The sequence below is a fragment of the Pan paniscus genome, chromosome 1 (genome assembly GCF_029289425.2).
Source record: "Pan paniscus chromosome 1, NHGRI_mPanPan1-v2.0_pri, whole genome shotgun sequence".
Lineage (NCBI taxonomy): Eukaryota > Metazoa > Chordata > Mammalia > Primates > Hominidae > Pan > Pan paniscus.
Window position 1 is genome coordinate 216,685,336 of NC_073249.2, and position 12,422 is coordinate 216,697,757.

General features: G+C 58.1%; 1 protein-coding gene across 1 annotated transcript in view; it reads right to left on the reverse strand.

Annotated features, from left to right (window-relative positions):
- Nucleotides 1–3,259: 3,259 nt before the first annotated feature.
- The window catches only part of DISP3 (dispatched RND transporter family member 3), a 56,365-nt gene continuing 47,202 nt past the window's right edge, over nt 3,260–12,422 (reverse strand). The window contains exons 14-21 of the mRNA XM_003822081.5: nt 10,638–10,768; nt 10,365–10,537; nt 9,291–9,417; nt 8,614–8,759; nt 6,309–6,468; nt 5,721–5,834; nt 5,201–5,367; nt 3,260–4,521 (exon numbers count right to left, since the gene is read on the reverse strand). Of these exons, the coding sequence (XP_003822129.2) occupies nt 4,159–4,521; nt 5,201–5,367; nt 5,721–5,834; nt 6,309–6,468; nt 8,614–8,759; nt 9,291–9,417; nt 10,365–10,537; nt 10,638–10,768 (1,381 nt within the window). The 3' untranslated portion in view covers nt 3,260–4,158. The remainder of the gene's footprint in view (nt 4,522–5,200; nt 5,368–5,720; nt 5,835–6,308; nt 6,469–8,613; nt 8,760–9,290; nt 9,418–10,364; nt 10,538–10,637; nt 10,769–12,422) is intronic.

Below are 12,422 nucleotides of genomic sequence, written 5' to 3' on the forward strand. Positions count from 1 at the left end.
TCCTTACCAAATGGATAAACATAAAATGGTCTTCTGTTGTTAAAAACCTTTCATTGTAATTTCCATTCCCTCCAGGGTAAAGTCCAGCTTCCTTGGGTGGACATGGGAGTCGGCACAGCCTTGCCCTTCCTCAAGGCCCCTTGTCAGCTGGTGGGGTGGACCTGGGCACAGCTCATGTCTCTGGGCTTCAGTTGCTTAGCAGTGAAATAGGGTAAAAGCATTCCCTCTGACCAGTGCTCTAAAGATTCCCGAGAATGCACAGATTCTTGTCCAGGCAAGGCAGGCGCTCCATACACACAAGCACACATTGATACCTCCTGGTCTCCAAGGGGAAGGAGAGAGAAGCGGGGGCTCAGGGAACCTTGGCAGGGGGTAGGGGTCCCTCTCCTCTCACTCTCCTCATGCCCTTAGCCCCTCCTCTGTGCCATGCGCTGCCACCTTGGCACGCTAAATGTCTGCACATCCTCATAGACCTCGGGCTACCTGCTGTGCCTGAGCTAACAAAGAGCATCTCATTAACGCTCAGCAAAGCTCATTAAGACCATGAGCTGTGCATCAGTGGCAAAGGAAGGTCAAGGTTCTTTTCGTGGGAGTTAGTGCCTCTGGGACCCTGTGGCGCCAGTATTCACAAACAAGATGAAGGGGGATCTATTTGGAGGTAAGTAGGCAACTGGTTGTGTGGCCAGAGTTCTCGGAAACTCCCAAACACTCACAGCCTTTCCCCAGCCTGGCCGTGGCCCCGCTCCTGGAGGAACTACCACCCACTGAGAGCTGGACAGGTCAGGCACCAAACAGGGCCAGACGAGGGCCAGACAGGTCAGCTTTGATGAGACGCAGACCTGAAGTTGAGAATGCCATCCCCAGGGGTGACCCTGGCCAGAGGCCGGCGGGGAGGGAAGCTGCCTGGCAGCATGCTGGGTGTGTGCTCTTTCCCCTCTCTGGGCCTCTGAGTGCTCATATGTGAAATGGGAACTCCACTCACAGGAGCATGAGGGTTACATCAGAGGTGTACATGTGCCACGGAGCCCTCGCCACCCTGGGGGAGATGACAGTGACATAGGGCCTGGCTCCTCCACCGTGGACCTGCCTGCCCAAAACCCCCACAACATGCTGAAAAGACAGAGGCCAGGGGAAGGAAGAAGAGCTGTACCACAAAAGGAGATGGGCGAGGTGAGGGTTTCTTTACAAACGGGCATTATTATTATTATTATTATTAATTAATTAATTAATTTATTTATTTGAGACAGTCTCGCTCTGTCTCCCAGGCCTAGTCTCGGCTCGCTGCAATCTCCACCTTCCAGGTTCAAGTGATTCTTGTGCCTCAGTCTCCCAACTAGCTGGGATTACAAATGTGTACCACCATGCCCGGCTAATTTTTGTTATTTTTAGTAGAGACGGGGATTTGCCACGTTGACCAGGTTGGTTTTGGACTCTTCACTTCGTGTGATCCACCTGCCTCGGCCTCCCAGAGTGCTGGGATTATAGGCTCAAGCCACTGCGCCTGGCCAAATGGGCATTATTTGAACTGCATGCAAATGATATGCAAATGATTCTATCTCCATATTAAAACTAAGCTTTTGGGAAGGTCTCAGGACAAGCACTTGGAGATGTAGATCCTTTTTCTAAGCACCTTCTGGGGCATCCTGTCAATTTGCCAGCCCCTCCCCTCCCCTCTGCTCCTACCGGGCCTCCTCCCACCAGCCTGCCCCATTTCCCCTGCATGGGTGGTCACTCGGACGAGGACTGACCCTGCAGATGTGGCCTCCTGCACATCTGGGGACCGCCGCCAGTGGGTCCCAGGTCAGAGCCCAGCCTGTGCCCTGATCAGGCCCTTCAGGGCTGTGTGCTTCGGGCCATGGTCCTTCCCCTCAGCCACCGCGCTCTTGGCTGGGCCTCCAAGGGTCCAGGTTTTCCAGATGTTGGATGGGAAGATGCTCAGGTATGAAGCATTGTACAAACACAAGGGTTATCATTCCAGATTTTCTAAGAACAGGCCTCTTGATCTGACCACCAACCTCAGACAACCCTGTAACCACCATCAGCCTTTGTTAGACTGTATTGAGAGGCTGTGAATCTTAATGGCTGAGGAAACACCCTGGGGGCAGGCTGGTGGGGCTCGGCACCTGGCTCCACCATTCAGTAGCTGCGTGATCCAAGCAAGTCAATCTCAGTTCCTTGGCTGCCCCGTGTGCAAAATGGGTGTGACAACACCTATTCCTTATGGTTAACAAGTGAGCTCACACATGGGAACCCTGCTGTGTCCCTGGAAAGATGTTGAAGTCCTAACTCCTGGATACCTGTGAATACGAGATTTGGAAATAGGCTCTTTGTAGATGACCAAGTTAAAATGAAGTAATTAAGGTGGGGCCTAATCCAGTATGCCTGGTGCCCCTCTTAGAAAGAAAGAAGGTGACCTAAACAGAGAAACAGACTAAGGAAGTCACGTGAGGACAGAGGCAGAAGCTGGAGTGACGCCTCTTGGAGACAAGGAACAGGAAGGCTGGTTTGCTACCAACCAGCAGAAGCCAGAAAAGCAGGAGACGGACTCCCTGAAAGCCTGCAGGAGGAAGCAACGCTGCCAACACCTTGCTTTTGGACATCCAGCCTCCGGAACTGTGAGACTAAACTTCTGTTGTGGAAGTCACACAGTGCGTGGAGCTTTTTCATGGCAGCCCCGGGACACGGACACAAACTCTGAGGAGAGCCTCTGGCACAGTCAGTGCCGCCTGCTAGGCTCACTCATTGCTTGTTTGATGTCTTTCTTCACTATGCATGGTGGGCCAAGGTCTGACAGTCCCTCAACAAACACTTGCTAAGTGGAGGACACAATGGTGTATGTCTGTCTTGCATCCCCAGGCCCCCAGTTAATATTTACAGAAGGCCAGGAGGGCTGGCCTGGAAACCCCCTTTGATGTCTTTCCCACCCTCAGGAATTCATTCCAGCTCAATCTGAGTCCACACTCATAAAGCCTGGTGGCAATGTCTGTCCCCAGGGAAAGAGCTCAGTGCCCAGCACAATACTTGGCACACCAAAGGCATCCTCAAAATGCCCCCTCTGTGGAGCCAGTTGGACCCCTTAAAGAGAGAAGCATCTCTTGAACCCCACCTCCCCCAGAGTGCCCTGTGACCTGTTCCAGGAGGGTCGGTCACCCTCCAGCCCACCCACCTCTCCCTCTGGCGCCAGCCCCAGCCTTTGCGCCAGGTTCAGGCTGGGCAGCGCGCAAGGTCACTTCAACTTGAGAAAAGCGGTAGAGACAGTGGTGCTTAAAATGCTCGTATTAACAGCAGCAGTCTGCAATCCTATGTCATTTTAATAGCAACCTTCTGCCGTGAGCAGGCGGCAGGCACGGCAGCTCCTCCCCACAGGGGCCATCTCCCAAAACATCCACTCAGAGTCAGGTGGGAAAGACGGGGGCTTAGATCCATGAGGAAAGCTGTGCTGAGCCCCAGAGCCCCCAGAGAGGGCCTTTGAGGGGCCCCTTGAGGCTGGGGTCAGGGGTAGGACATGCAGAAGCCCAAGCCGGGGCCTTCTGTCTTCTCTGGCCAAGACCAAAAGGCCCAGGGAGGGCCACAGGGCCATTCAGCACTGGCCGCCGTAAAGCTGAAGGGGAGGGTTGCGGGGGGGCGGGGGTAGGGGGTGAGAGGCCCCCACCCTGGATCCACTGTGCTCTTCCTGTATGATTCCCGAGGGCGGCATGGAGCTCGGAGGCAGCTCTGGCTCTGCTACTGATCCAGCGACAGGGCAGCCACTGTGTCCTGGCGCCTCGGTTTTCACATCGGTAGAATGGGGGCCACCCTGTAACATCCACACTGGAAGGTTGTGAGCACTGAGGCAGTGTGAGAGGGAGACCCCCTACAAAAATAACCTGACCCCCATGGTGACCGGGCATGGGAGGAGGGCTGGTCTCTTCTGCCACTGGGCAAAAAGCCGAGTGTGGCTGCCAGTAGCCCGGCCTGTGGGGTGGCGGCTGTCTCCAACTCCCAGCTCCGCAAGGCAGCATGGTCCACACCATCTGTGTGGGTGTCAGCCTCCACGCTGGCCCGCAGGGCACCCTGGGCCCAGGCCTGGGGACACAGCTAGCTGAAGCCGAGCTGGGAAGCAGCTCCTGTCCCCCACCCACGGGACCAAAGGTGCAAGTGTCCAGAGCCCGTCCCGGGCTATAGGGAGGCCCCTGCGGGCAGGGGAATCTTATAGCCGCTCTGCAGGAGCACGAGGCAGGCACCCAGCCCCAGGGCCCCTGCCAGCAGCACGGCACCCAGGGCCTTGAGGAAGGAAGTCCGGGTCCGAGTGAAAGAGCTGGGCGCCATGATGCCCAGCAGGGCGGTGCTGACGGTCAGCGTGTAGAGGATGGACACGCCCGTGTTGAGTGCCACAATCTTGCCGAACTTGGCAAATGGGGCGATGATGCAGAAGAAGAGGGGCACTGTGGCGATGACTGTGGTGAGGGCACTGGAGACGATGGCCACGCCCACGTGCCGCACGGCCTCCAGCGTACGCCACTGGCGCTGCGTTCGGGCGTCCTGGGGGCAAGAGGAGAGCTGGGAGCCCAGCCTGCCTGCGGGACCCCTCTGGCCAGCACCTGGGGAATCACGCACCCCCACCCCACGCCAGGTTCCTGCTCTGTTACTGGGATGAGAGCTGCAAGTGGCCTCCCAGGGTTGGGAGGGTAGGAACCAGGTAGGTGTTGCTATGGCAACAGGACGCGAGGGTCTGCACAGTAGGTCCTGTGTAACTGCTTTGATCTTTACACATTTGTGAATGTTTTCACACCAACGCAATTCCAAACTAAAGAAAAAAATCGTTACTAGGCCCAGAGCCGGTTTTGGCACTGAGTATGTGAACATGTCCTCACCAAGCCACCAGGGGCTGGAGCAGACTTGCGGCCTCTGGGTCATGGCTGGAAGGAGAATGAGCCATGGACTTGGGGCAGCGTGAAGCAGGAGGGCCCCCTTGGAATCCTGCGTCTGTCCAACCCTCTCATTGTTCACTTGGGAAGACTGAGGCTGGGAGGTGTGGACCTTAGAACTTGAGTCCCTGGGGCTTGGGGATCAGCTTTGGGAAACCTTAGTTTCTAGAACACAGCCTGCATGGGGGTCCTGGTGCTGGGATGTTCAGCTGCCCTTGAGGGTCCCTCAGCTGCACCCAGGTGGGAGAAGACCCAATGTGGTGGGAAGTGGGTAAGGCGGGCAGGGTGCACACCTCGGCCTGGTGGGGGGGCAGGTTCTCTCCAGCCAGCAGGTAGCCCTCGACCAGGTGGACGCAGTAATCCACGGAGGAGCCAACAAGGATGGACAGGGAGATGGCTTCCACAGCCCCCATCTCCCAGCCGCTCCAGTACATGATGGTCACCACCAGGCACACGATGCCTGCAAGGAGACAGCAGGGGAGGCAGCTCGGATCCCCCGCCCTGGAGGCCTCAGGGGAACAGGGAGGTCTGGAGTCCAGCCCCCACCCTCAGGTGACAGGAGAGACAAGGCACACCGAGGGGACCCCTGAGGGAGGGGACAGGTGCAGCAACACATCACTGAGCTGAGGGCTACTACCTGGGTACCCCGGCTCTGCTCAGGAGCACAGACATGCAGGAGAGACAGTCCTATGAGCCTCCACTGAGATGTGACAGTGAAGGGTTCAGAGGCCTGGAGGCTACCTGGGGTCACCGGGGAGACTGCCTGTTCCCGTCCCTACCAGCCGGGTGCCCGCCAGCCCCTCGCCTACGTACCCAAGATGCTGAGGAGCACGGGCAGCAGGAGCAGGATGTGGGTAGTGAACACAGCCACCGCGGCCACGCAGATGAGCAGGGATAGCACCAGGCCGCACAGGGCGCTCTGCACCCCTGCAAGGGAGGACAGGGCCTCAGTGCGCTGCTGTGTGGGCGGTCGCAGCAAGCTGTGCTGCTGGGGTGAGTCCTTGACCTCTCTGGGACTCCGATTCCCAGTCTGTAAAATGGGGTCATAACAGGACCTACCCTACCGGCCTTGTTTGGAGTTGAAGAGAACACAGGTCAGGCAGGCCCTCAGCCCGGAGCCTAGGCACCTAGGAGGGGCTGGTAACTGGCAGCTGCCATCATGGTCATGACTGTTACTTTTTAGGTGGCCAAAGTCCAGATCAGAGAACGTGGCCAGATGCCCCCGACAGGAGAGGACCCAAACTCCAGCCTCTGATCAATGTCCCAGCCACCGTGCCACCCGGTTTCCTCAGGGCTCTTGGCCAGGATGGAGAGTGTGACTCAGGCCGCTCTGTGCCCTCCCGGCCCCAGGTCCCTCTGCCTCCTGCCCACCCAGGATGGAGGGTCGAGGCTGCCGCTTGCCTACGATTTCCATGAATATCTGCTTCCAGTGCTCGCAGGTCTGGAAGCCCCGGCGCAGGACTGAGCCCTCCGGCAAGGCCTGCAGCTGCTGCTGGAGGAAGCTCTCCCAGCGCAGGTAGTCCGAGTAGGTCTGGAAGGAGGATTTGCCCTTGTACGTGGTCTGTGGGGAGAGACGTGAGCTGGTGAGACAGGCAGGGGCTGTGGCCCACCTGCCCTTCCCAGGCATGGCTGGTCTGCTCTGCGGCCACCAATGGAGTGCTGCGTGTGTTGGGGAGGGTGTGAACAACGATTCAATCCAAAATGAGTCCCCACCAGCTTCTGGAGGCATCATGTGGTTGTGACAGCAGCACTGGTCCACATGCAACCACAGTCCCTGTCCACCAGAACTCCTTTCAGCTCCCAGGGCCCCCCATGCTCTCCTATCCACACAGAGTGCATGCTGTTCCCTCTGCCTGCTCAGCCAGTTCCTGCTCATCCTTCAGGGCTTTCTGGGGTTCCATCTCCTCCAGGAAGCCTTCCTTGATGCCCCAAGGTGGGCCTCCTTAGTGTCTCCAAACCCTCAGTGTTTCCCCTGCTCTTGTCACTGCCTGGCAACCTGCCTGGCCCTGGCAGGTGGGACTGTGAATTGCAAGGGCAGGAGCAGCCTGGCTGGCCCACAGTGCCCAGCCCCGAGAGGTGCTCATGGATGATGAATGAGAGAAATAGGCACTCGCCCTGCTCTAAAAGATTCTTAAGGTATCTGCTCATCAATTCTGCTCTTGCTGAGCACAAGCCAGTTCATAGTAGGTCTGCGTGTGTGTGTGCGTGGGTGCGTGCGTGTCTGAGTGCTGGTGGGGTCAGCTTGGAAGCGGGCGCCTTGCCGTGTGGTGAGCCTGAGTGGGGACTTCTCTCCTCCCTGGAACTGCCTGGGGCTTCAGCCTGGGGCTTCAGCCTGCAGAGGGAGGTGAGTTCTGACACTTGCTGCAACATGGTGAACCTTGCACTGAGTAAAATGAACCAGTCACCGGCTGGGAACAGTGGCTCACGCCTATAATCCCCGCACTTTGGGAGGCTGAGGCAGGCAGATCACCTGAGGTCAGGAGTTCGAGACCCGCCTGGCCAATATGGTGAAACCCCGTCTCTACCAAAAAATAAAAATAAAAAAAATTAGCTAGGTGTGATGGTGTGCACCTGTAGTCCCAGCTACTGGGGAGGCTGAGGTGGGAGAAGTGCTTGAACCCGGGAGGTGGAGGTTGCAGTGAGCCAAGATCGTGCCACTGCACTTCAGCCTGGGTGACAGAGACTCTGACTCAAAACAAACAAACAAACAAACAAAAAAACCGGTTAAGATGGTCAATTTTACCTTATGTATATTTTACCACAGCAAAAAAAACATAACCTAAAAAAGATCCATCTGGGGCTTTGAACTGGTGTCTGCATTTGCCTGGGGGCTCGCTGAGGGCTCTGAGGCCCTCCTGGTTGGTGGCTGGTTTCGTTGGTTGTGCAATGAGTAACACAAATAAATAGTGGGAAGGAAGTCAGGGTGGGGGGCCAGAGGAGAATCACCTCCCCAGTTAAGCCGTCACATTGATTCTTAGTCCCCAGACTTTCCCATGTGTTCTTATCTCCACACCTGCCAGAGGGGCTCTTCTACAGATGAGGCCAGAGGGGACGAGTAACTTGCTCAGGGACACAGAGCACACCAGGATCCCAGCAAGGATTGAGCCCAGGTCTCTGCACGGAGGCAGCAGGGACAGACTTGCCAAGCTTGGGAGAGCCACGTGCCAGGGCCGAGAGTCCCCACAGTGCCCAGGTCAGGAGTGTGTGCATGTGTGGGTATGTGCACACATGTGTGCCTATGCCTCCTTGGGCAGAGCCCAGCGAGCATCCAGGGGTGACAGGCAGCAGGGAGGTACGGGGGATGGCCGGACTCCTGGCCACCCTGAGGGAGGCTGCCAGGGTCTGGGGCCCCAACCTGGCCTCCCACAGTGGCAGAGGGGGGCATCCTGGACTTCCACCGGCCCCTACAGACCAGAGACTAAAAAATACCGTGGACCCCCAGTTGGTGGAGAGGGAGGGAAGGGGAAAGGTGGGTGGAAGGGAACTGGCAGGCCGCCCATGGGGAAGAAAGGGCAGAGCTCTGCAGTTAGGCGGTCTGGTTTCACACTCGACACTGACACCCACTAACTATGTGACCTCAGGCAAGTCACTCCACCTCTCTGGGCCTCAGCATCTCCCCCCCGATCTGGGAAGAGGGCTGGGATCAGAGGTGGCACACCCCGGGTAAGTACGCAGCATGGCACCCAGCGAAGCTGCCTGGGCTCACCGACTCGAAAGCCATGGAGATCCACTGCACGCGGCCCTCCCTGACGCCCACTGCCCCGTGGGACAGCTGCCCCGGGAGCAGGTTGGGCTCGGGCAGCTCCTTGCACTCAGGGTGCAACATCTGTAGGAAGGAGGAGATGCTGTAGCCTGCGGGGAGAGGCAAGAAAGGGAGTGGGTGGTGGCCCTGGAAGAGCCTGTCCCCCTGCATCACACCTGTGCCCACGCACTCACATACCTCTGAGGCTTAGAGTGCTTGTAACCATTGGCAACGGCATTGGGAAACCTACAACATGCATTTGCCATCAGGGTGGAACATGACCTGTGGGCCCCTCCCAGGGACACCCCGGCGGTGACCTCATCCACATTGGCTGTGGGGCCAGCCCCTGGCCCTGCCCCCTAATTTTGGAAAAGCTACTCCTGCAGATGTGCCCCCATCCCACACACATGCACCTCTGCACCAGTCCTGTTCACACACAAGCCTGCTCACATCCAAAAACCCTCGACTGCCGGCACACACCCCACCCTGGTGTGGACATGCTCAGCACAGATACACATCTGCAAAAGACCCCCACATGCCAGACACTGTCCTTCGGGCTGTCTACCTTGGACCACGGCCTCTGTGCCTCCCCAGTCAGTCCATCCTCCCTTGGAGGAACCAGCTCCCCACACCCCACGCACCTGAAGGCAGGCACTGGGCCCCACCCGGCTTCACCAGCTCGGAGTTGGCTGCGATGGCCTTGCAGAGGCGACACAGGTGCCCAATTTCCTTGAAGAGGTCAAAGCTGCTGTCGTAGACAACACTACCCTTTCCCAAGGAGACACAAGCCGGCCCGGGCCGCTCAGTGAGACGGGGACTCAGTCCTGGGTGCTCACCCCCAACCCTGGGGCAGAACCTCCAGCAGCTTCCTGCTACCTGTCACCCTCATGTTGGCAGCCTGCAACTGCTCACCCACTGCTCCACCCTAACCCTCTGCCCTGCCCCCGCCAGCGTCTTCTGCTCCCATCACTGCCCACCCCACACAGGACCTTCTGTTTCACCTCCTCCCCTTCCCTCACCACCTTCTCACCTGGACTTCTTGCTTTTCTCCCCACCCTCCCAGACAGCCACATCCTCACTGTCCTGCAGAACCTGCCTGGTCCTCCCACCCCTGCTCCGAGCGCCTGCAGACACCCAGTGTGGACTGAACACACAGATCTCCTCCGACTCCACCTTGCCCCCGACTTACTCCATGGCTGCCATTCCCGTGTACCTCGCTGGGCTGTGACTAATAAAGGCAAAGGACACCCACCTGTCCTTCCTTCTAGGAATCTTTAGCACCCACTACGTGCCCAGAACAGTCCCGGCTCAACCAGTGCTTTCAAAAACTGAAGAGCCCCACATTGGACAGGAGTGCATGTGAGGGAGGGAGGCCTCAGAGAGAAAGCCACGGCCGAGCTCAGAGGAAGGGGGAGGGCAAGGAGGAAGGCACAGAGGTGTCCACCTGGATTGCCCTCTCTCCATTCCAGTCCCTCACAGGCATCCAGCTTGGGCCCTAAACCCAGATTCCTGGGTGAATCTAAGAGGTCAACGCCGTTGAGTCCTCAAGAAAAACCGGACCCCCAGGGGCCCATCGGGGTTCTGTCTGGGTTAGAGGAGCCATTGAGGAGCCAAGAGGGGGTGTGAGGAGCTGGACATGGTTCCCTGGACAGGTGCTTATTTGCAAGACTGTTGCAGCTGGGGCCCTCGGCATCTGCCCAACGCATGCCCCGTACCGGGTCTCCAATGACGTGGTTGTCCACCTGCCGAGTGCGGTTGACGCCAATAATGCCGAAGACCACAAAGACCATGGCCCCGGTATCCACTAGTGGCCGCACCGCCGGCTTCCCGCAGCCCGTGTTCACGCAGGGGTTGAAGCCAAAGGTGGCTGAGAGATGGGCCTTGGGCACTGCGAACAGGGAGTCACAGCTGTAAGGGAAGGCAGGGTCCAGCTCCTGAGCCCCGAGGTCTCAGCTCCTGAGGTCCCCACCTGTGTGCCCTTGCCGTACCTTTCTCACTAGGCACGAAGAAGAAGCCTTTGGTAGGCCCATCGGGGCTGGAGCTAAGCAGGCAGCCAGGGGGTGCCATGCATACGCGCCCGTGGAAGGGGGGCTTGTGGGACTGGGCGAAGTACAGCTTCCTGTGGAGGGAACGGAGGCCGGGCTGAGGCCGGAAAGGCTAGGAGGAGTCAGGGGAGCTGACGCCAGCAGGCCAGGGTTGGGACTGGGGCTGGGGTGTCATGGGGTCTGGACTCGGGCTCTGCCCCAGCATGGGGATTTGTTCTCAGGTTGAGGGCTGGGGGAAGTGCCCTGGGCTGGGGGTCTGGAGGCTGTTCTATCCCCGCCCCTGCCAAGGCTGACTATGGGAACCTAGTAAAGGCCCTGCCCCTCTGGGTCTCAGTCTCCCCATAGGAGTCATGAAGGGTGGAGAAGACCAGCAGCTTTCAAACTGTCCCCCGGGGGTACGAGGGTTCAGGAGGGACCCCAGGGCCAACCCTAGTGGTCCTCGCTCAGAAGCCCCCAGCCTTGCCTCAACCCCAACAGTTAGGGAGTCTCTAGATTCTATAGGAAGGAAGGGCTCCAGTGTCAACAGCTGGCTAACCACTAGACCCAGTGCAGCTCAAAGTTCTTTCTAGAATGTTTCCAGCTCATCCAGGCAGCCTGCCTGACCCCTGGCCCACTGATGTGTCTGTGCAGAGTGAGCCCAGCCTGGGGCTCAGGGGAGGACAGGCAGAGGGGCCCCCACCCCCAAGTCAGGGTCCCAGGCTGGAAAGGACCCAGTGGGTGGCTGTCCTGCCATTCCCTGGCCTCCAAGCTGCAGCCCTCAGCCCCATGCAGAGTTCAGGCTCCTGTGGGTGTTTGACACTCCAAAGCTAGCCCCGTCAGAGACCAGTCTCCATGTGTCACTGAGCCCCATCGGAGACCACAGTCCCCGTGCATCACCAAGTTCTGTCAGAGACCACAGTCCCTGTGTGTCACCGAGTCCTGTCAGAGACCACAGTCCCCGCGTATCACCGAGTTCTGTCAGAGACCACAGTCCCTGTGTGTCACCGAGCATGGCCTTGTACCACTGTTCTCCACAATGACAGTGGGGCTATTTCTTTCAAGAGCACGTATCATAGTTTGGAATGATATCGCTGTTTACTTGTTAGCGGCCTGTCTCCCGCTAGACAGCCCGAGGGCAGGAGTCACATCTGTCTTTGTCACTACCATATCCCTAGCACAGTGCCGGCACAGTTGAAGCCCACAGTTTGTTAAATCAGTGAACGGCGGAGAGAGGAGACCTTTGGCTAATATGGCCTCCATAGATAAATGGATGCTGGGCTGTGTTTACAACATGGGGAATGAAACCCCAGAAAAGGTGCCCCTGGATGGCGTGGAGATCCCGAGAGCACAGAATGCAGCCTCTGACTCGGCATGTAGTGGGGACCCGACTTCACACTGGGTGCTAGCAGGGACTGGGCCTGTGGCAAGTGAATGCGACAGGGGCCCTCCCCTCGCTCTCCTTCCAGTGGAAGGGGCGGGGGCATTAAATAAACATTTTCTGAATTAATGATATATTTAGAGTGTGGGTGAGTGCCTTGTCCAGGAAGTGTGGAGTGTACTCATTCATTCATTCAGCAAGTACTTATTTGTACCTACTACCCCAGACACCGTGACAGGTGCTGGGGAGGCGGCACCAAATGAGATGGCCAAGGTGCTACCACAGGATGCCTGTGTGCTCCTGTGGGAAGACAGGTAACACTGCAGGTCAGCATGGTGGCAGGTGGCAATGGGGCCAGGAGAGCAGTGGGT